Source organism: Mchenga conophoros, linkage group LG13 (assembly GCF_057382185.1).
Source record: "Mchenga conophoros isolate Kocher_MC1m ecotype Shallow Benthic linkage group LG13, M_conophoros_male_GT1.1, whole genome shotgun sequence".
NCBI lineage: Eukaryota > Metazoa > Chordata > Actinopteri > Cichliformes > Cichlidae > Mchenga > Mchenga conophoros.
Window position 1 is genome coordinate 14,397,399 of NC_140538.1, and position 23,882 is coordinate 14,421,280.

Here is a 23,882-nt window from a genome sequence, read left to right on the forward strand (position 1 = left end):
TTGCTATATAATCTTGGCCTGCATATGTGCTCATTTTCTCCATCTTTCTGCTTCAAAGCTCCTCTCGTGGACAGCAGTGATAGTGGCCACAGCGGCACGGCGGTCATCATGCTGGTGTCAGTTGTCCTGATGGGCCTGGCTGCCTTTGTTATATATAAATTTAAAAGGTACAAAATACTTGGGTGACAGAGCACAGTCAGAGAAAGATAAGTTAGGCGGAGTCATAAAAATAAGCCCTCTGATTTGCAGACGCATCCATGAAGTTGTCTGCGATAAAATACGTTATTGCTTTGTTTGTTTGTGTGTATTCGCACGGCCCTATTTAGGGTTGCTCCCATTATCTAGAAGCAAGCACCTAACTGCCGAACTCCTAAAACTTTCCAGAAGTATTCAGACTCCATATATCTCTGAGTTATGGACATCCACGACACAATAATAGCTTGAGAAATAAGACAATTCCCCTCTGTCTCAATCTGCAGAATATTACAGGGAATGACAGGCTAATCAATTCTCCCAGAGCGCTGAATGGGTGTCAGAGTCCTGCAGTTATCAATATTCATCTATCTGACAATGTGAGGGTTGACCTTTCGGAAATGCTAAACACAGCTATCCAAGGTGAGGCATACTCTGCAGAATGGCAGGAAAGGTTGAGAAGATGAATCCTGAGACAACACACATTATACAGTGAGGGACATACAGTAAATAGCATCCTCTGCTGGAGGTAATCCCATGCCAATCACAGGGGGATGGTTTTGTTCGTCAGTAGTTTGTGGAATTTTACTCATTATAAAGCAAACACTGCTGAACTTTATGGATAGTAATTACTACATTAAGAAATCAACTTGGAGTTCTTAAGCTCCCCCAAATGTCACAGCACCAGCTGCAGCACAAAAACACAAGGGGGTGAATCTGAAATTAGAAATGCAAGATGTTAGTTTTAAGCAGAATTGGGGATGCATCTGAGGGGATGAAAAATTGATTGAAAAGTGAGGTGAACAATACGAAAAGTGAGAGAGCAATGCCCAGTGGAATGCAAAATGCCCTAGTTTCCAGCTTTCAAGCAATCCTCTCCCATCCTTAACAGTTAAAAATAGTGCGTGACACATTATGCCTAGTGAAGGCATTAGTGAAACAGACCTGATGGCAGGTTTCCATTAACTTGCTTCCCTTTCCCCACCTTGTGCACGACCTGCAGGAAGATCCCAGGCATGAACACATACACGGCAGAGCAGCCTGACAAAGAACAAGAGGTCATCCCGTCAGTGACCTCCATAGCCGTCCCAAACCCTGAGGGGGACAAGCTGACCGCACTGGATCACGTGGATGTACAGCTGGACTCAAAAAGCAGAGGTGTGTAGCGCTTTGTTAAAGCTACAGGCTTTATTCAGCTTGTATCAGTTTTTTAAGCAACAAAATAGGTGTCATCTTCCCAGGCAGCCAAGCCGGCGGTGTACTTGTCACTAAAACTGCATAATTACTTACCTGATAGAATTGAGGTAACTGGAATTTTATTTGTAGTGCTAAGAGCAATAACAAAATGACATTTAGAAGATTTGTTTCTTTTCTGGGACATTATCGCCATTAATTTGGAGATCCCACAGAAAGCACTGTCAACAGTTTTTTAAATTTTTTTTATTCAGAATGAACTATAAAACACGGTTTACAGCAGTGTCTGTGAAGAAGCCAAAAAGGGCACACTTACTTTACGGGCTATAATTGAAGGGAGCAAATGTAGATAATGAGTTCAAAGAGGATTATCCTGGTGGAATCTTCTGGACAATCATGGCAGGAGCGAAAGTGAGAGTTACTTAAAGTGGAAATTCACAGAGAAACTGAAATAATGAAACTGTGCAACATAAATCTGGTATTTCTTGTTGACTAGTACGCTCTTCCATTAAGAATCATAGTTTTGAACATGTACATTGACAAACGCATGATGCTACACCTGATACATTTTTATTGTATGATTCCCAGAAGACGTCTTGTTTGATACTGTATGTAGCAGTGTCTTCAGTAAAGATGAACCAAATGTTTGGCAAAAAAAATGACTAGCCACGTGCTAGGAAATCAGAAAGCTATATCTTAATCGCGACATGCTACAACTGTGTTCACTGAAAGGCATCGTGTCTTTATTTGTAAATAATAAATATTTGAAACATTAAAGAAAATTGTCGCAGTCAGGAGCACTGGCCACAAGTTAAAGCTCGCTGACTTGATATTCGCTTACTATTAAGTGCCAATTCTATTTTTCCTCCCCGTGTATTGTCAGACGAGTTGCCAAGACAGAGTTATTATTTTGTGTTATGTATTTATGTATTTGCCAGCCTGACTTTGGCACAGTGAGGTATTAGCACGCACAGGTAAGCGAAGCACAACCAAGTGTGAGCTAAAGTGATGAGAATGTCTCGGTGAATTATTTGACCCAATAAAATAATTAGTACAGCTGCAAAGAAGCAGAGTGGTGAAAGCATTTTCATCAAGAAATATATATGAAGTTCCAGTTGATTTACCTCCACGCGTAGCTAAACAATCGACCCATCCAAGATAAATGTGTTTGCCTGCAAAAATACACCCTCATGCAAATAGCATACATAAAATTCCTCCCGTGTCGCTTTCCTTTCTTCTCCCTCGCCAGGCTACCTGCCATCTCACACAGACATCAAGCTCTCTGATGAAGCACCCCATGTGTTTTAATGTTGAGAGTCTATGACCGACTCGAAAGCAATACATCTTCTTTGGCAGTTACTTCCAGCAAGCTATGAAACCACGGTCACAATGAATGGTCTCGAGTGTTTTGCTACCCATGCATGGATGGACCAGTTCACACTGTGCTGCCTAATCCCTCTGAGGAGACTGTACAGATTTATACTTGCTTCTTGAAAAGGAACACTTTTTGACTGAAATACTTGTATTTTTGCAAGGACACTGATCTTTTTATGTAAATAATGTACATCCATAATGGAAGAAGTCTCAGCTGGTTACAGCTGCGCCTGCCCAAATATGAAAATATCAAATGGGAGTGATGTGTAATCATATCTCAAAATATTCTACCGTTTCTGTTTTTGGACTTGTGTTTGTGGAGTTTACTTTATTTAACTATGTGGAAATAGCTTATCTGAGTAAGACAGTGAGGGAAGCAGATTCATTAAGCTCTGTACAATCAGTAAATCTTATCAGGAGATTCTCATCAAATGAAAGCTTGCAATATCCAGGAGATGAAGGAGAGCTCCTAGTCCCAGATCTGTGTATTCCATCAAGCCTGCCTCTGTGCCACTCAAAATGTTATAATATGTGTCATAACAAAAATAAGAACAGAAGATTACAGTAGATGGGTATGCACAGCAGATGAAAATCCGAGCAATCCCTCTTGTCTAGTAGACTCAAATAAGTCATTTTGGTGACAATGAAGGCAGCGGAATGAAGGCTAACGTCATAAATGTTACCCTGCTTTAACGCGAACAACACATTAGTGCTCTAAATCATTGTTTTGGGCTATTATTGCAACGGTAGTCTTATATTTGATTGTCATACGGTCAACTTTAACTGTTGCACAAAACAGTGACTTTTACACTTTGTATTTATTCATTGCCAGAAGCATTTCTGGTGTATTCGGGTTTCTATACAGAGAACAAAATGTAAATTTTCAGAATAATAACACTGCAGCAGACACTCACTGTAATGCAGTAAAAAAGCGCTAAATTTACACTTTAGTTATTAGATCAAGGTTTATTTTCAGTTTGTCGCCTCCTTGACACAATTATTACTTACTTTTCATATTTTCTTTGAACTGCTGGTACTGTGAAGGATGTGGTGCCTTTTTATAGGAAAAGAGTGAAACTGTGGATTTTTGGATTATTGTAATTCACTTTTTATTTACTCTGGACTGTTTATGATATTAAGATGATACCGACATCTACACATAGCATTTCCTCGGTTTACTGCAATGCACGGGAGCCTGCAGTCTGTTTAAGGTTTACCCCCAAGGACTCGGCGGACAAAAGCCTGCAGATTTGTTCATCTCGTTCGCTGCAAGGGACACAGAGATAGAGAAGACATATCTCCTGTCAACAAGGCTCAGCCTACGCACACTGCTTTGGTCAGCTGCTGTCTCTTTGGGATAAGTACTAAAGTTCTTCTTCATCAAACTTTTCTTTTTAAGTGTTGTCAGCATCATATGTCAGTAAGACAAATTGACTAGAGGCTTCTCCATACTTCTTCCCTCCAATCCTCCAATTGAGCCTGAAGCATAAATAAACTCGTCTTCAGACAAACTCTCATCTCTCCACATGGTCATCTGAAGATTTTTTTTTTCTTTGTGCTTGTTATTTATTTAACAACTATTTTTTGTTAAGTCCAAATAATTAACCTGTGAATACGATTGTGAACATATTTGCATGACCTTTTTTTTCTATTTCAAGCTACCTAAATATGTCTTAGGTAAAAAAAAAAGAAAAGAAATGTTAACAATGTGAACTGGAAAATGTTATGTTTCTCAACGGGCTAGACTAATCATTCATTATAAGTGATGTGATTATTCAGTGGGTTGTTACTGTGTTTTTCATTTGATCTTGCAGAAGTAACCATAATTACATAAATAATAAAGAAGAAACACAAAAGGATTGCAGTGTGGCTGCTATATTTCTGCTGTTTAAACCACGTAGTTAACTCGCAGGCTATGCAAAGTCAATCAGCAAGGCTCATGAGGAGCAAAAGTAAGGCTCTACCCTAGCCGACTGTGAGTCTATCACAAATTGGTACTTTTGATTGATAGGCACGCTCACATTGTAGAATTAGTTGCTTCTTCTTCTTTGTCTCTTAACAAGTGTTGCTTAGCATGCCTGAAGTTTCAGTGCAGCCATTTGCATAATACAATGGGGCAGAGCGAGAGGACAATGAAAAGCACCAAGTAGCCTGGAGTGATTCTAATGGGATAGTTCCTTGGCTCTCCCACTGTGCAACAAATTAATTATCCCCTCTCCAGGAAATCAACACACACACACACACAAAATCAACAAGGAAGATTTTCCCAGTCTGGGTAGCACCTTGAATGAAAAATGTCCCACAACAATAACCCACAGCAATATTGTGTTAGCCACAGTGTGAAATTGATGAGCATGTTTCCTTTCATTGAGTGCTACATTACAGTGTCTGGCTGCAGCGAATCATCCATTAGTGATTGTCACCGTTCAATTTGATTGTGCACTGCCGAACATCCCAGGGCAGTTAGAGAAAGGCCTTGGTGTTAATTCAGACTGAGAGCAGGAGCGAGAATAAGACTCTCGGGGCGTTGATGGCTGTTGGAGTGATGAAGATTGGTGTGCGATATGAAGCCGTTGAAGTGGCAAACAAAATGCAAAACACAGAAACAAGGTCCTGGTTGCTGCAGCTTTGTGTGTGAAGACATATTTCAGCCAATCAACCACAGTGTTTTATGCTCCAATCTCACTGTCTTTCACATTTCTTTTGTAACTCAGAGAAGAAATCATACTAATACCTCCGTACTAACATCTGCTTTTCATCACTTGACCACAGCCGTAGTAATTGTTCCCATTAAAAAGAAACCAGCTATAACTGGCAACTTGAATGATAGAGTGTTAGAGGTAAAATGAAGCTCAGTCTAAATGTCAGATGGGAATCTTCACATGGGTGTTATCACACTTCTGCCCATTAAATCTGACTTCAGAGCCTCTGTGGGATCATTAAAAGTGCTGTGGTGAGCCTGATACACTGGCTGCTACATGGCACCTGTGTTTCAGATAAGGCTGTGGTAGTGCTGTTAAAGAGAAGCTTCTCGAACCCTTTGGTTTTTAGGTTTGTGTCATGACAACCCCAACATTTTTTGTAAGCACTGCGAGCCATTTCTTAATCTTACATGTTCCACTGTTAGGCTTACTGTGGGTGTATGCATAATACAAAACATAATTCCATATAAAAATACATTTATTTTGAACAATTTCAAAATGGCAATTTGTTCACAGTAAGAAATGTGATTCCAAACAAGACGATTTTATATAATCGACAAAAAGGAACAATATCATAGAAGTTTCATGTTTCATGCACAACTCTGGGCAAATGCACAACTAGACTATAAGACAAGGTGTTTAATAGTTTGTTTAATGTGTCAAGTAAAGTTTAAAATCACAATGATATATATTTATATATATATATTTATATATACAGTACTGGCTCACCCCAATAAAAGTCTTTTATAGTCTTATCACAGATAATTAGGGCATGCTACTGTAAAAAAAAAAAAACAAACGAAAAAAAAAACCCCCAATGAAATTAAAAAAGTGGACATACATCTTGCTGTGAGACTTAAAATCAAGGAAAGACACAACTGCCTGCTCAGTGGGCTGCCTTAACGACAATGTATGACGATGCTAGTGTACAGATTTAAATTCCATCTTATTCTATGTACATGTTGTCGATATTTCCCCTTGTAAGGCCAGACTTTCATGATGTTGTATACCATATTCTGAGAAACAGTCATTGAAAGCACCATGTTATCTAACAGAGCAGAAACATACATCCCTGTCTTATACTCTTTACCAACAGTCACATATGTATGCATAAGCATTATATCTACAACTCAAAGACCTCTAGTTTTAGGATGGTAACGTTTAGCTTGAGCATAAAGTTTAAGAGGTTAATAGAATAAATTATATGATTTAAAAAAAAATCAAACAATCTATTATATTTTTGTCTTATATTATAGTCACACTCAGGAAAACAGTGACGTGAGCCAAAATTACTGAGACTGTGTACAATGATGATCTTGTCACCTGAAATGATTGTTTCAAAGACAGGGACCAGGTTTGCAACCACTCGCAGTCAGTTGCCTTTGGTGGATGAAGACAGCAATAAAACGGTCAGTCTGCTTTCAGTTTGAATGTAGCTGGCTCTACATACACAGAAATTCACATCAAACGGAAATTCACACAAACTATTTACAGAGTTCGGCCAGAACCTCATAGATCGGAAACAGAATTTCCTCCACAAATAATGACATCATTGCTGCAAAATGACAGAGATGGTCAGCAACCTTGCTTTCATATAGAGATATAACCAGAATACAACTTGTTGGCAACCAGTTGAGTCATGTCTCCTATTTCAAAGAGATGCGCCGCAGATGAGTTGTGCTCATTGGTGCAGACTGACTCAGATTGATTGCATTGTGTTGCAATCTATGTTTATAAATGAGACTGCAGTTTTATGCAAACCTTTGCTAACCTGTCTGAAGGTGACTGCACTCAGTCTGAGTCAGGCCATGATTGTTTAGAGACAAAGGTTGAAGGTGTTGCATGCTCAACTTCTGCTTCTTATTTGCAATTGGTCGCCAAATGCAAAAAAAATCTGATGCAATCACAAGGCCACCACCCATTTTTCATAGTCATAATGGGGTTGCAGTGCTAGTTTTATACTAGTGCAACTGAGCTATTATGAAGGAAGAGCAGAATGTAATCTGCCCCATCATGCAAGTCTTTGTTGGATGGGTTGACTATCCATTAAAGCTGTGTCCGCACAACAAGTGATTCTCAGCAGTGCTGTGACCAGAGACCACAAAGTCAACCTCAAGTGACTATAGATCAAAAAAACTGCTAACAAAGCAAAGTGGACAAGTCCAAGATAAACTTTTCTCAAAATTGAGGCAATCGATTGAAGTGACTACCAGAGAGATGCTGGTGATTGACTTACAACCTGGTAATCAATACAGAGCATAACCGAGGCAACCAGAGCCTGGAATGATCGCTAGCAACCAACTGTTGGTTTCAGATGCATGAATTGCTCCCTGTGTGGACACGGCTCTTCAGGATGTAACAAAGAGGAAAAAGTAAACAAAAAGTATGAATAAAGTAAAATATTGTAATTGACAGAGTTGATCATTTTTAGTCAAATTAGTATGATAGAGATAAATATGAATGCAGCAGAACCTTTTTATTAGATGGAATCAGTATTTTCCAGCCTTGTTTAGTATTCTAATATTCCCACAGGGCTGTCTCCTTACGACAACCACTGAGAAATCAATGTCGAGTTTACAAACTATAGTAAAGCCTATCCATCCTCTCTCTAGTACTAACCTCTCCATTAATAATATCCTCCTTCTTATTAACATTATACCCATATATTCCTAACACTGTTTTCTCTAGAAGGGCACCTACCAAAGCTTCCGGGGTATTTGTTTTCTAGTGCCCGGCCATGTATTTCCCAAATACTATACAAAAGGAGTAAAACAATATTTAAAGCAGCACAACATCATCTGAGTATTCATAATATTAATAATGTTCATATTAGCAATGTAGGATCCATGGCATGTGGTAAAGAGCGAGGGAGTCTTGACGCCACTTACTTTTTGCTTGTTGCTGCACTTATTAACACATTTCAGCATTAACTGTCCCCAAACTAGAGGCCCTGTAGTCTGGCTCAGTGGATTCATCTTTATCATCTGGTATTGTAAACTAGATGCTTATTCTATCCACATGAATAAAAAAAACATGTCTCGGAACGATAGCAGCTATTGGCATGAAAACAAAGAAGGAAAAAAAAGACCAGTAAATAAAACTATTTCAGCACAATTGAAACACAACAATCAGTACTTACTCTGTAACAGAGCTCATGTCTTAGACATTAGTACAGTTAGGAAATTCCCTTGTAACAATTCTCTCCATATTTCTGCCAATTCCACCTGAAAAAAAGAAGAAGAGGTGAACAAATTATTAAACTGAGTAAATAAAATAGCAGGGGACTGCTGTGGCATGATTTGGTTTTTTTGTGTTTTTTAATTAAATGGCTTGTAGAGGCTTTTATATTTAATTGCATCATTCATGCATTTTGCCTGAAACACACTAAAAGAACATGGCTTATCCGAGCAGGGCTGAGCTGGTGATGACGGTAGGCTGATAAGATACAATCGCCGTGACAAGTGCGGTCATTCAGATCGTGCAGACACTGGCTTATTCGAAAGTTGAACTTCAGCGTCTCAAACATCTCAGTTCAATAAATTCAGCCATTTGTATAGAGCAGCCTGAACCTAATTTCATGTTCATTCTCATAAGTAATAACCTGCAATAAATTCATTAAGGTGGAGACCTGGCTGTCAGTTCAGATTTACAAAAGACATACAGATTTTTTTTAGCTTTAAATTAATCTTATAAGAGGGATGTTTTAAGAGTAAAACTTGTGTAGCCTGCAGCAAATTGAGTATTTAATATAAAAGATAAAATGAGCTTTAAAATTGAGATCGGAATTCTAGTGCTTTTTAAAATGAACCAGAAACAGTAACTGTATATTAACTAAAGGGAGCTCTTTCACCTCTATAAAGCTAAAAGCACAGCTCAAAGAAATGAGCAGAACACTTGATTGTCACAGTATAACACAGTTGGTTAAACATCAAGTTTATCAGTCTGTTCAGTTAGGAAGCATAAACTATTGTAAATCCATTTCACCTGCTTTGGTAACAGTGAAAGTGACAACAGGTTCACTGGAGAGGCAACAACAAGACAGCTGCTAAAAAAGGAATGTTTCTGCAGGAGGTGGTCACAGACAGTTGCTCTCTCCTTATCCCCCCCGACTGATTTTTCTCTTATTTTGCTTTTTATTAGTGTCCTTGTCACTACTGGTAGCATGAAACAATACCTGCAGCCCATTCAGGCTGCACAGGTAGCTGCCCCAGGATGGCGCATCCATACATGCCATCACAAAAACTTTGGTGTATGTCTAAGGACAGTCTCAAGATTGTGGACATGATACCAAAAGACTGGCTAATACATGCAGAGAGGTGGACAAGACCGAAGAAGGGCATCAACCAAGAAGCAGGATCGGCCTCTGCTCCTGTGTGTGGGGAGAAACAGGGGGAGCACTGCCAGAGCCTTACAGAATGACCTCTAGTGGGCTCATTGTGCATATTTCTGACCAAACTGTCAGGAACAGACTACGGGAGACTGGGATGAAGGACTGAAGTCCTTTAGTGGGACCTGTGCTCACAGCCCACCACCGTGCAGCTTGGCTGGCATACGCCAAAGAATGCAAAAATTGGCAGTATCCACCTCTGATCCCCTGTTGGCTTCACAGATGAAAGCAGGTTCGCTCTGACAATGAGTCAAAGAGTCTGGAGACACCATGGGAAACTTTATGATGTCTGAAACATCATCCGGCATTACAAGTTTTCGCGTGGGTCAGTGATGATCTTATCCTTATCCTTGCAAGGTCATACAGACCTGCATACACAGACTGCTGTTTGGTACCAGGAGGGAATCCTCAGAACTTTTGTCAGACCCTATGCCGGTCTACATTGCTCTCATGTGTCCAGAGGGCATTTAAGGCAGTGATACACTGACTGGCTCTCATATTACCAGGCCAGGGCTGATGATTTTGGTTACAATTGATGTCGTTGCATCATTTTGTTTGCAACAAATTATAGATTATACATCAGTAAATAGTTACAACTTAGATATGTCATTCATCAAGATGTGGTGTTTGACTTAAGCGTTTCATGGATTTTTTTTGAGCAGTATACTTATTTCCTTCTGTCTGGATGGCTGCTGTAAAGAGACAGAAATGAGTTAATATGTTTTCAGACATGTTAACTTCCATTTCTATATCAAATGATTCTTATTCTAGTTAGGTTTTGTTTCAAATCTAGATGGTTCTATTTTATTTCAGACCAATACATAACAAACATTACTAATGAAGCTGCAATGAACCATTTTTGTGGTTGCTTTGGAAAGCAAAAATAATTAATATACAGATCTGTTCAGATTTATGTGGCCAATTGTTTTTCAGTAAACATGTTACTTTGCACAACCAGTTGTTACAAAATAACACGATCCCCTCTTTCAGCTCTGTGTTTGGTCTCCTATAAAGTTTTTATAGCTGCAAAATGTCTCAGTATTTTTGCCATCTAACTTTTAATCTTGACTACTTGCTGTTTGGTGCTGAGCTGCTGGTGTTTTTAGAGCTTTTCACAATAACAGTGGACTCAACATGCTAGTTGCAGATTGCATAGCTAAGGTTAAGTCCACTGTAAAGCCCTGCAAAGCTGAGGGGAGCTGCAGAGTCAGAGGTTAATTCTCTGTAGGTTCATCAATAAGAACACCTTTCAAGCTGTCCTGTCACATTGCCTTTTGACACACTATTATTAGAAAACAACTCAGAATCGATTTAAGGATGTCACTTAAGAGTAACCATCAATGGAGCACATGCAGGATACACCCGAGACTGATAGCTGTGACCAATTATGTAGCCGAATGAGAGGTGCTCTTCAAAAGTTACTGCTTCAGTGTTTTGTCTCTTTGACCAAGAGATGACATTTGATACTCCTACACTGAGTCTAGTGAATTCAGGTGTAATTTTTGGAGGTTACATGCAGTACAAGCCTCATCCTCCTTTCAAAAACAGTTTCCTTTTTCCACATACAGCATCAATTTTGTACGTACAAATGCTAATCAGAGAATTCTAACTTGTCTTCCTTAGTTGATTGCTAGGAAGACTGGTCCTGACAACTTCCTGTCTTGTATAATGTATCATACATGAATCCCCTTTCCAGCATAATTAATCCCCATTTCAACTCAACTGTAATTTTCTACGGAGCCCATATGAGCTGTCATTTTAATCATTTAGTATTAACATATATCAAATGAAAGTCCTTAACTAAGCTGCCAAAAAAATGTTCATTTAAGTCTGTCAGATACTGCTTGAAACATTCAAATCTTCCTTTTAACCTTCATGAATTCTGACTGTAATTTTACTTAATAGCTTCAGCGGCATTGTGACAGCTACCAGTGATAAGAGATTCTTCTTCGTTTTAAAGCATGTAAGGATATTTGGACTAAAGTGAGGACACATAAAATCACTGAACCCACACATTAATTAAATTAAACTCTCTAAGGAAATATTTCCCACTGGCTGGTGGAAGACCTGCCTTACAAGACATGGAAGGTTCAGTACTGTATAACAAATGTGCTCTATTTATTCCACATTTTTAAAAAGAGTTCACAAAATTGTGTAGGTAAATCATCGATGGCAATACTCAAAACAGATGAACAATCATATTAATCCTGCAGTAAGCTGAACAGCGACTTGGACTAACAGATGGTAGACTTTATAACGTTCCTGTAAAATAGTGAAAACCGAATACAGCAGACTCAGCTTTCTGGGAACATTTATATCTCAGCCAGAATTGGAATACATGAAAATCAAACCAAGCTGATGAGTACTAATGAAATCTTTAAGCAGCAGGTTGTAAATTCATTTAGCATAGCGAGCCACAGATTAAAGGCCCCATGCTGCTCTGCCCTTTTCTAAATAAACACTCTCGAAAGCAACTAAAAAGGAGTCAATTTGTTTCAGATCAGCAAGGACTTGGTTGAAACAGCTGAGAAATGAAGAACAGCCAAAGTGCTGAGTGACCAGAAAAAAGGCCTGCAGCCCACATGTCTGTGTCAGGAGCACTGCAATGCTAGTTTTGTCAAACAGTCCACACCGTCTGCAGGGACTGAATAGTTCTCATCTAAAAGACATCACAGCGGATGTCAAGCATAGCAATCAAAAAGTTAACTTGTCATGGTGATATCTGGTTTCTGTGCAGATGCTGCAGTTGTGCTCGGGCTGTGCAAATTGCAAAAATATGACACACAGCATTGATAAAGACGTCGCAGCACCTCAGACACGCACTGAATTCTAATGTATTTTTGAGTAGTTTCACTAAAAAAATAAAAAACATGCCATTTTAAATAAGAGCAAAAAGAACATCCTCGTATTTTGAGTCTACGCTATATTAAATTTCAGATTTATTCAAATGCTCAGTGATGTTTTTTAGGGCAATAAAAAGTTAATCAGCATCTGTCTTTTACAATAACATTCAGCCTTTAAACCCCGTATTAATAAAATACATATTATTACATTAAAAAATAATCACAGTAGGTTCTCATATACTCTTAATGTGGGCCTGAAATAAAAGCTTGCATCATGATACACTGTCTCTTCAATGATTGAAAGCAACAAAGTACATTCGTGGGGAACTTATACTGTACTTGACTATTTGACATTTATACTATATGTTTACACACTATGTTTTAACATAAAGTAGGTCCAGCATTTTATTGAAATATATGATCTAACATGTTAATACAGTATGTAAGGCAGAAACAGAGCTTGCACAATTGGAACAAGCTTGAAAGTGAATATTTGACCTGATCATCTTTAACTCTCTTAGCAGCATTCTTGTAATTTCTTTAAGTAGTCTTCAGGAATAGTTCTCCAGGGTTCTTGAAGGACTTTCAAAGCTCTTATTTGGATGTTGGCTGCCTTTTGTTCCTGTTCTCTATCAAGATGATCCCAAAATCCTTCAATAATGTTGAGATCTGGACTCTGAGGAGGCCAATCTGTGACTGCTACTATTTCAATTTGTGCTTTTTCTATCCTGTAGACACTCACTGTTGTACCTCACTTCTGACCTCCTCCATTCATATTGATTATGATTTGAACAGAAAACTTCAAATGTGGACTGATTACTCCATGAGACCAGTTTCCTCAACTTTTTTTAAGGATACACTGCACAGATCGCTGCAATCTGCCAGGTTTTTTGCTAATAGCACCATAAGAATCACCTTGTTGTTGCAAAAAGTAATATTTTGTGTTTTTCAATCTATATTGTTAACATTTTTCATACAAATTACATTTTTTGACAGGCTAACAAAGTGCCAAACAATACAATTTAAAATTGGTTCTTTGTTAGGTTTTCTGTGATGTGTAGATACAACACTGTTAATTCTGTAAGCCAAGAGCCTTTTTAAGGTTAAATGATTTATACCTCAGTGTTAAGTGGTTCATGAAAATACTCTGAAAATGGTCAGGTACAAGAGCTGCACTGAAAATAAGTAAAAAAGCAACCAATGTCAAAAGAAAAACTTTGAAAGACCTTCAGAAAGCCTGGAGAATTATTGCTCCTGACCATTAAAAAAAATTAGACATAGCATGGGTACTTGGAAGCAACATATATAGAAAAGAGGGATGCCTCACAACTTTTGCACAGTAGTGCAGCCTCATTAGAATGTAGATTTTATGTCACTACTCCATTAGTAATAATTACAGCACATTTTTCAACAACACAGTCACAGTTTGCCTGCAGTAAAGGCATTTTGAAAGGATTACCTATGTTCCTCGCCTCCAGCTCTTTTTCCATGAGTTCTTTCTGGGAGGGAAACTCACTGAGCTTGACCTTGGACATGGTGTCATTCTGACCGACTGTGCTTATCACTTCTGGATCCTTCTCATGGCTGTCCTCAGTCTGAACGTGGACCCAAGGGATTTTCCTAAGAGACAGCAGAGCAATAAAGATGATTAGCTTTTGATTATCAAGTGAGTTCAACAGTATTTACTTCGTTATCTCAGTAAACATACCTTTTGAACTTGTAGATGAAGAATGCAGCTAAACCAACAAACACCACGATGAGCAGCATCAGCATGGCCGACCCACTGGGAAGTGAGTTTGAGTCCACAAGTGGTGCTGAAAGCCAAACACCATAAATGAGCACCAAACTTTTTACATAATATGTGTTAAACTCATTACTTTTTCCTAAACCATGTCCTATTCCAAGGATATTACTTCATTACCCAATGTCATGAAGAGCATATCCCTACATGTTATCCCCTCAGGGCATAAAAAGCACCTTTAGGAGGTCCACTGCTTCTCTCCAGGGTTCATACTGCATGCAGCAGTAGCTTATGCATAGTCATGGCTTTATAAATGCTGAGATGCAATATTCAAAGTATTTCCTCTCACTGCCCATCTTTCTCCCCGTCACAGAGAAGCCTATGAAGTCTTTGACCTTTCCCGATCATTTTAAAGGCAACCCAGACCTTTGTATGCAGACACAAATGAAGACAGATCCATTGGTGGATGAAAAGGGTAAAGACACGCGAGGTGATCGACACGTTTTTACGATATGCTAATGACCCGGTGACCCTGTGAATTTCCCGTGCATATCAAACACCTGCTTTGTCAATCATGTGATTGATTGGCTGACTTCAAAGAGAGCTACTGTCTCATAGCCTCAGGTGCAAAACTGGCACTCTGTGAAGGATATTTAAATCCTGTGATATACAGCATTGTCCGTCTCTCAGGAAACACTTTGTCTTTGCCTTGCTTTATTTTTTCAGAGCGTTGTTAAAATTCAATGTCAAACCAGTCTAACGAAGACACATCTTATCTAATGCTCTGTGGATCTGTAGACATGCTGTATTAATCTGCCGTAAAATAAGCCTAGGGCCTGTTTGAGTGTTTTGTTTTCACATATCTCTAAAAGGGTTTCAATGTAACGACTGCTGAAAACTTACCCAGAGTTTGCTGAGTCATGTACACAATAATGCGAATGTCAGCTTTCAGTTCAAACTGGATCAGGCCTTGGTTCAGTGCAGTGACAAAAATATTTGATATCTGTCACAGGATTTTAACAAAAACACACAGAAAACACAAAGGTTTACATTAAAATTTCATGAACAAGCAAGACATTTTTGGAAAAGAAAAGATTGATACAATAATTAGCTCAGCTTAGCATAATGGCCGGTGGCGCCATTGACTGGCTCTCTCCATTGTTCAAAGATTCGCCCGATAATTAACACATTTCAGTGCATTTGTCTTGCGTTTTGCACTTACTTTGTTTGAGTCCTAGCAAAATAAGCAGTCTGCGGATCTTTTGTGAGCTCAAAAGCTTTTGCTCAAGATCATTTAACAAAAAGAAATAAAAATCAACTATTCTGACAAAAAGACAGGAGCCTGAGATGGAAGTGGCAGAACTGAAGATGTTAAGAGTTTTACTGAGGATGTAGTGAAGGAGGACGTGCAAGTGCTTTTGTGACAGAGGAGGATGCTAGGGATACGCTAAAAGAAGAAGAAGGAAAACAGAAGAAATAAATACCAACTATGGAAACATGCCATATGAACAAACAGTCTTATTATCCTATTAACAGCCTTTAGGTCCTCTTAAATATCTAGCATAAATATAAATACAATGTATCTTTAATGTCCAGGAAACAGCAGCTCTACATAAAAGCTGACATGATCTACATTATTGTGGCTCTTACCATCTCAAGAGCCGCTTCGCTCCCACTCTTGTGCTCAGTAGATGTCTGCTCATCAGGCAGAATAAAGAGCTCTGCTGTAGTTGGAAGCCCTGGATACAGAGATACCAGCAGCTGATCTTCATGAATCCCAGACACCTGCAGTGACGCGAAAACACGACAGCCAGGTATGGCTTTACTCTGAAGGCTAAATTCACACTAAATAATGTGTCTCCTAAACAAAATAAAAGAAGAACACATGGGTTACAAAACATCATGACTGCTGTGTCATTTTAGCGCACCCGTATAAAATAGTAATGACCCTGAAAGCCATTGGTGTTCGCTGTCAACTGCAGGAAAGATCTCTTAGGAACTGATGTACCTGTGATAGAGCTGTCCGCACCACACGGCCTATGTCCTCCCTCCATTCGGGGATGTCAGGATTGTGCTCATCAAGCGCTGGCGAAAACGACAACAGCAGTGACCTGAAGAACTCTGGAAAAAAGGTGAAGTGATGTCTGTTAGAATATTAACGCTACTTCTAGTTTAGGTTTTGATTAATCTGATGTGCAGTTTTGTCCTTTTTCATTTGGCAACATCTGCCTTGAAGTTAATTGCTCCTCGAGATTTCGTGTTCGCATACCGTGACATTTTATTCATTAGATTAAGTCCACGTTGACATCAACGTGGCGAAGCTTGCAGCGCTGACCGAGAGGCATCACACTTTCCCTGAGATAGCATATTGCATATTCATGTAACAGGCATCTCTCCAATTAAAGTGCTTTGAAGACTGTCTCCCCCACTCACCTTTAACAGTTGTAACTTTTGAATCCTGCATTACAGTGCTCCCAGAAGCAACCTGGACCGTGACCTTGCTTTTTCCTTCGCTCTGAAATGTGTGTGAGATGCTTCCCTCCAAGGTTATAATGGGCTGGATTTCAAAAGGAAAAACACAGAGAAATGCACAGAAAAAGCTGCATCCTCATGGCTGAATATAGAACACTACGTATATCTACTGTATAATGAGGGGATGCTGCGCTGAACACAATCAATCTCAGGCAAATATAATCAACCATCCAAGCTGGATCCTCCAGAATGGCACAGGGCAGTCACATACTGTCACTTTTTCCATGATTTGTGGGGAGATCTGTGTAGATTTACACTTTCAGATTACAAACAAGAGCACAAAGACATCAAGGGAGGAGTGGGAAGATGGGGAAAAAAGCAGCAGTAAAAAGGATAAATGCCTTGTGTGTATAGAAGAATGGTGGGAGGAGGTGGAGGAGGAGAAGCGTCTCACCTCAGAGCTGTTGTCAAACCACCAGAAGAAGGTCAATGTTCTGGTGTGGCTCGGCCAAACCACTGCAGTCAGATTAGCCTCCTTCCCTCTGACGGCTACAATGGGAGCGGAGAGATACACCCGCTCTAGTGGACCTGCGGCGATGACAAATACGCCATCATATATCCATACATGCATCGAATGAATGCAGCCAGCAAGAAAAGTATTATTGTGATCGCAGTTGATGTACATTTAGCTTCAGGTGTGTGCTTTTGCATTTTCCAAGGTTAAAATACATAAAAGTAGTAAAACCATGACTGAAATGCAATTCAGCGGGAACGTGACTATCTATGAAAGAAAAGAGGTTTATGCTATCTGCACAGCCTCAGGAATCAGTAATGATGTTTCTTATTCACATACTGGTGATGTGTAAAAACAGTGTGCTGCTGTCAGATCCTTGGCTGTTTTCTGCAGTAGCTGTCACGCGGTAAATCCCAGTCGTTCTATAGATGTGCTTGATGCCATCATCCGCCCTGCTCAGGTTAGAGTACGTGATCTTGATGCCATCTCCAAAGTCTAGCTGGATGCTGGTCCTCAGCGAGTCTCCCTGTGGACAGATGGTATTACATAGCATCTGTCATCATGGCTTAGGTCAGGATACTTTCACTTGGACCACATGCAAGGGAAGAACGATCAGTCTGCCGCTGAAGTGCTGGAGCTGAGATGTCATATAGGCTGTGTCATAAAAACTTTGAAGGTGAATATGAATGGAAAAAGACAGAAATTCAGCAGAGAAAACAAGCAGAAATGTGAAAAGAGAGACGCAGAAGCAAAAAAGGTCATGAAAGAGTCCCAAAGTAAGATGGAGGAGTTTATAATCTGGTGTCATTTTTCCAGCTGATCACTCAAAAACAGACACATTGCCATCACCAAAGTGTTTTTCATACAAATTACAGAAACTTTAACAACAAACTTTTGGTTTTATTACTCAGGCTTTGAGCTATCTGTAGTGAGATGCCACGCTGAAACAAAAGATCAAATAAACTTCATTTGTGGTGATCAAAGCTATGAAAAATTGCACTTTAAAAACATTCAGCAACACCCTGTCAGGCATTTCAGAAGAATCTAGTTCCAATTAAATTAGTTAACAATAAGATCTCAGGACTAACTTCTTCCTTAACTAACCTCAAATTGTTTCTTTTTCTTACATTTAATGAACTTACAAAGAGGTGCAAATCTATGTTATGTTAAAAGACGTAAATTTGAGTGGAACAGGGAACAAGGAAAAACAATGTTTGAGGTGATATTTCATAAATACATCCATTTTTCAGGCTAAAGGTTGTTTTTTTTGATAACCTTCGAGTTAAAGCCGTTCAAGTTTTTGGGCAATCTATGTAAATCCTACAAGGTACACACATTGCATTCAGATCTGGTTTTTGGTGCAGTAATGTGCTGCTGTGAATATATTAGTCATAAATAGATCAACGTTGTATATATTAGTATTTTGAATATCACACTTTTCTCTTTTCTGCATTTGTCTTTTGAAAAAATCAATACATATTTCCCAGAAGAGAAGTCTTACAAAATATTCCTGAGAATAATTTGAGATTTCAGATTACTTTTAAATGAGGTTGATAACTACCATCATCATTTCCAGTTCCATCCATTTTTGTAACTGCTTATCCAATTCTGGGTAGTGGAGGAGGGGGCTTAAATCGACGTTCTTTTCTTTGGGTTAGGGTTAGGAAAATGAAACAATGAACACCTCGGAAGAAATTAAGAAACCGTCTTCCTTCCTTTTATGTGGTCTTTTCTATCACTGGCTATTATATTCTTTTTTTCTCTCTCCTCCAAAATGAATCTCAGTCGTGCCTCATGGAGAACTGGATGATGATTCCTCGTAGGCTCCCAGTTCCCGCCGAGCGAGCCAGACCGATGGACGACATCTGGAATCCGATGCTGTTTTCTGGCAGACGATGACGACATCAGCTCAAATAGCTTCTTCAATCTCTTAAACTCATCTGAACTGATGCAGATCCTATTGCCTTTCACATCATGATATTGTAACATGCAGCTTTCCCAGCCCCTCCGTTTTTTGCTTTGTTTATCTTTTTAAACAAGCTTATATACGTTTCCTTTCTGGAATCAACTGTACATCAGTTGTTCTATTTGCTGTCCTCTCTGTTGCATAATTTACTATTAATTATGTTTTGTAAGGTGACCTTGATTGTCAGCGCCATTTAGTAAAGTTTTTTATTATTACAATCAACTCTGAAACCAGTTTTCACATTTTTCTTTTACATCTTTTACGTCCCTAATTATTTCAGATCATTTATGCTAGCCTGTAGGCCATCATTAATTGAGAATAACATCCTTTGTAAATGTGTCCATCTCCAGCAAGGCACATTGTTTCTTACAGGTTTTAATAGGAGGTTCAGTTTGTCACCATAAATTATATTTAAACAACAAAATATAGTAGCTGAAAAAGAGGACATAGCATGTCTGATTTAATGGGCACTTGAGCAGATCTTTTCTTTAAAATTTGCTCCTACCACCTCCTACCACACACAAATGGAAAAGTATTCAACATAACATCCTCACTTCTATATAACAGCAAGAGAAAAGTAAATGAGTCATTCATTTAGCTTAGGAATTAGGGGGAAAAAAGCAGGAGAGCACTAGCCTGGGTTTGGTTCATTATGCAATATCTGCTTCTTCTTACACTGCAGTGACTTTTAGGTGTAATAACTCACCTCATTGAGGGAGACCATAAAAGTAACGTTGCTTCCAACAGGGGAACTGAGCTCTCCCTGACTGGTAGACAGCTGGAGGCCCCGGGGTGCTCTGGGATGACACGGCTGCCTCCTGGGCGAGTACACATTCCTCCCTGCCTCCTTACAATTATTGGACAAAACCTTCCGATACCTTTTGAGCATAGAGTAAGTAAAGAGCATTGTCACATCGCATAACAGAACCCAGCATTAGATACATGTTTTACCAGTTTTCAAAAAACATAAAGACTTAACTGTTAAGTGCCAGTAAATTTTCATAGAGCTCACAGCTATTTACAAAAAGAGGGGAAAAAATGTTTTTCCCAAAAGATTTTTTTTCTTTGTTCACCACTATCACATTTATTTTTTATTTATTTCCGCTTGGAAGATGCTCCTCAGTTTTATTTCTGCAATTTAGTGCAGGAAAATAGCACCCAGCAACAGCACATACTGTGCATTTGGCAGGCTGAAATACAGACCTCTATGAGCACACTTAATTTTGTCAGTTTCCTGAATGTAAAAAAGCTTCATAACCAAAAACCTGTTTTGAATTATTATACATTATGAATTATTATATATTTTAGAATTGGGAAATAATGCAGATTGGGCCCTCCGAGCCCTATTTCTCAACCAATAGGAAGTAAACTATTATTTTCTGTTTATGTACTACACAACATGACAAAAAAGGTGTAATGGGATATTGTTTTGTGATGGACTGAACACTGGGGGCCACTTACCCTGTGCTGTTTAGGAAGCTTTGGCTGGTGCTGCAGCTTTTAGCCGCACCGTTTGGATTAAACCAAAAAGCAGGGGAGCAATTCCCATCTGCCTGGCGCTCCCATCCATAATCACTGCCAAAGCAAAGCAAAACAAAACAAAGCAAAAAAAAACTTCATGAAATGATAAACACTGCTACTCAGAGTAATCTAGCTATCCACGCTTTTGTAGTGGGGCAAATGCTTTGCATTTGGAGCTTCATGGCATATTTTAAGACCATAACTAGAGACATGATTGTCAGACATGTGGGATCAAACAGAATTTCAGACAGATGGATAAAAGATATTTAAAATTCATTTAACGATCCATTATTAATTGAATTCTAATAAGTCACTTGACATTATGCAAATCACAGCAGCGCGATGAAAAGTTCTTAACTCTGATCCATATTTTTCAAACTATAATTATATCCGATGAACAGAGTCATATTGGTTATTCTGTAAATATGCCGTGTAAGAGGGATATTAAGCCTTATGAAGTTCTGCAAACTGATACTTTTGTTCTTTTATTACAGCCCTAATTACACACAACTGAATTAGATGTTCAAAGTAGAGAGGCTGTTTGGTAAACATGTGATGAAAGAAATTAAGAGTCACTGGGGATAAAAAAAAAAGTGAGTTACAATATATTCCCTGCTAGGAACACTGAATACAAGCCATTACCATTCGAAATCATAAGCTGTGCAGGGGCATGGCTCTGAGGAATAGATCCTGGAATAGTCTTGGGCCAGCATGCAACGGTTGCCTGGCCTGCGCTTCATATAGATCTGCTTCTCACCCATCACACAGAGCTCTCCCTATATCGCAAAGAAGGAAAGAAAAAAAGCTTGTCTTCTTTTTCACAAGTCTGAAAGAAACAAATGTGCAAACACGCGCTCGAATCGTTAATAAATCAGAAGTGATTAATAATCCTGTTACCTTGTTGTGCAGGTACCATGTCTGATAATCTCCATCCATGCATCTCCTGCTAAAGAGGCCTTTGTAGTCAATCTTAATCAGTTGCCACTCTGACCGATGGCTGAAGTGCCCAAAGAAACTGAAAGATGATGCATAAGAAAAGCAAGATTATCTTGAGACATAGACACGCAGTTTTCTGATATCATATTCAGCACCTGCAATCTGAAGTCTGTCATTAATGTTAACAGGCAACATAAAATTCCTCTTGATTAGAAGTCTAAGTTAATCAGTTGAACCTTTCCTTGTTTATATCAACACAAGAGTTAATTCTTCAGATTTGATATTGTTCTATTCCTCTTGGACGCTACCCATGTGTCTCCTTACGTGATAATATGATTGTCAGACTCTGGCTCCATTAAAACTCCATCCACATACAGAGGAGCCAAGGAGAAGCTGTGGCGGTCCCATTTCTTTCCTTCATCTAGACTGATCCTGCGTAAAGGAAGACAACAACTGTCAGTGGACGAATATCTACCTACCGTTGTTTATCTAGCTGTAGTAGATAAAATCATTGTTTTCTCTGTGCATGTAACATTAAACATCACAAGCACACAGGTTACAGAGACAAAAAGCAAGAACAAAGAAATATGATAAAATATTTGAGTTCATTTAGCTTTTGCCGCGGGTGAAAAATGAAGCACCTTGAATTCTCTTCAATGTGAAAAATTATCTTGACAACAGACTGAACAATAGAACAAATGTTCCTTGGCCCAGGTAGATTTTTGAAGGTGACAACAGAAAAGAGAGATATGACTCAGGTTGTAACATTAGAAATAGATTTGGGGGGTTTCAAATCACCTCTCTCGGAGCTTAATCACATTTGACAGGGCTGTAGTGTGCAGGGACATCAAAGTAGATAGTGTTACAGAGCTCCCACAATATGAGGGACTTATGAGGGCATTCTGAGTCTCATATTTCCACCCTGCTCTACTCCTCATTTACATAAAAGCACTCAAACCATCATATCCAACTACGAGTACAAAGCTGTAACAGACTCTCTTCCGCTGGAAATAACTCTGACGGTTCTGAAGCTGCAGCACCGATACAATAATCATGCAAACTTGGCCCATCAGCATTTTAAAACATTAAATATAATCATATGCAGCACCCCCCAAACAAAATTGCACTCGTGTAATTTCCCACTACAACCCCAACACCTACAGTTTTTATCTATAGTATTTATGGGATTAGAGATTACTGAAGAAGCTTATACCTACCATAAGTGTCGAATTGGTGCCGCTGCTTGCAATACCGCCAACAAAGCTCCTCCATTGTCAAGAAACCAAACGTTGTACTCTTCATCAAAAATCTGAATCGTAAATTTGAAAAAGAGACACATTTGCTCATTTTATTAGGCAGCACCATTCTTTAAGGTAACCATGCAAAGCGTGTCATGGATGTCACCTGTCTCCAGCTATTTCCTGCGTCAGATGTTATAAACATCCCAAGGTTGGCGGAGGACAGCTGTGTTCCAATATTCCCTGAGTCCAAAAACATGCATAATTTCAGTCAGCATTTACATAGCAAAGACTCACTATAGCTCATAACTCACCTATGTGCACAATCAGCTGATAGAAATCACTCAGAAGCTATGTACGTTCTCATTTTCCACTGCAGGAAAATGACAGTTTACGATTTAGCCTGATCTAATCATCTCACCTGAAATATCAGATTTAGCCTGAGAAGTTTTCATATTTGACTTCAATGACATAAAGAGGGCACTGTGTGATTAATTGTGTGTTAGCTGAACTGCTACAATGTATTTACCTGAAAAACAATGAATAGCTACAATACTGTGCAAAAGTCTTGAGCCATGGCTCATTGCTTTATATTTGGCTGCAGAGGATACGGGACTGTCTTGCAATTTTTATAGGGGTCTTCAGCGATAGTTCTCCAGGCTGTCTGAAGGTATTTCATAGATTTCCTTTGGACATTGGCTGCAATCGTTCTCCTTTTCAGTCCAGTTTTTGTGCCTGACCATTTTCAGCAATAAAACAAATATCTTACCCAAAACATGAACCACCGTTGTGTCTCCACATC

The 23,882-nt window shown here is 39.0% G+C and overlaps 2 protein-coding genes across 3 annotated transcripts in view; one reads left to right on the forward strand and one right to left on the reverse strand.

Moving 5' to 3' along the window:
- The window catches only part of LOC146560974 (VPS10 domain-containing receptor SorCS1-like), a 51,426-nt gene extending 46,810 nt beyond the window's left edge, over positions 1-4,616 (forward strand). The window contains exons 25-27 of the mRNA XM_085296621.1: positions 59-167; positions 1,196-1,350; positions 2,636-4,616. Coding sequence (XP_085152747.1) covers positions 59-167; positions 1,196-1,350; positions 2,636-2,694 — 323 coding nt within the window. The 3' untranslated portion in view covers positions 2,695-4,616. The remainder of the gene's footprint in view (positions 1-58; positions 168-1,195; positions 1,351-2,635) is intronic.
- Positions 4,617-5,922: 1,306 nt separating this feature from the next.
- Positions 5,923-23,882, reverse strand: part of LOC146560975 (VPS10 domain-containing receptor SorCS3-like) — a 52,218-nt gene continuing 34,258 nt past the window's right edge. Inside the window, exons 12-28 of one of the 2 annotated variants that reach the window (XM_085296624.1) lie at positions 23,247-23,323; positions 23,060-23,151; positions 22,167-22,274; positions 21,804-21,921; positions 21,549-21,682; positions 20,847-20,960; positions 20,092-20,263; positions 17,759-17,945; positions 17,360-17,493; positions 16,867-16,990; positions 16,442-16,554; positions 16,084-16,218; positions 15,337-15,436; positions 14,401-14,506; positions 14,152-14,312; positions 8,602-8,686; positions 5,923-7,808 (exon numbers count right to left, since the gene is read on the reverse strand). In XM_085296624.1, the coding sequence (XP_085152750.1) occupies positions 8,622-8,686; positions 14,152-14,312; positions 14,401-14,506; positions 15,337-15,436; positions 16,084-16,218; positions 16,442-16,554; positions 16,867-16,990; positions 17,360-17,493; positions 17,759-17,945; positions 20,092-20,263; positions 20,847-20,960; positions 21,549-21,682; positions 21,804-21,921; positions 22,167-22,274; positions 23,060-23,151; positions 23,247-23,323 (1,940 nt within the window). In that variant the 3' untranslated portion in view covers positions 5,923-7,808; positions 8,602-8,621. Of the gene's footprint in view, positions 8,687-14,151; positions 14,313-14,400; positions 14,507-15,336; positions 15,437-16,083; positions 16,219-16,441; positions 16,555-16,866; positions 16,991-17,359; positions 17,494-17,758; positions 17,946-20,091; positions 20,264-20,846; positions 20,961-21,548; positions 21,683-21,803; positions 21,922-22,166; positions 22,275-23,059; positions 23,152-23,246; positions 23,324-23,882 lie in introns of both variants that reach the window. The other variant, XM_085296622.1, reaches the window with a different exon arrangement.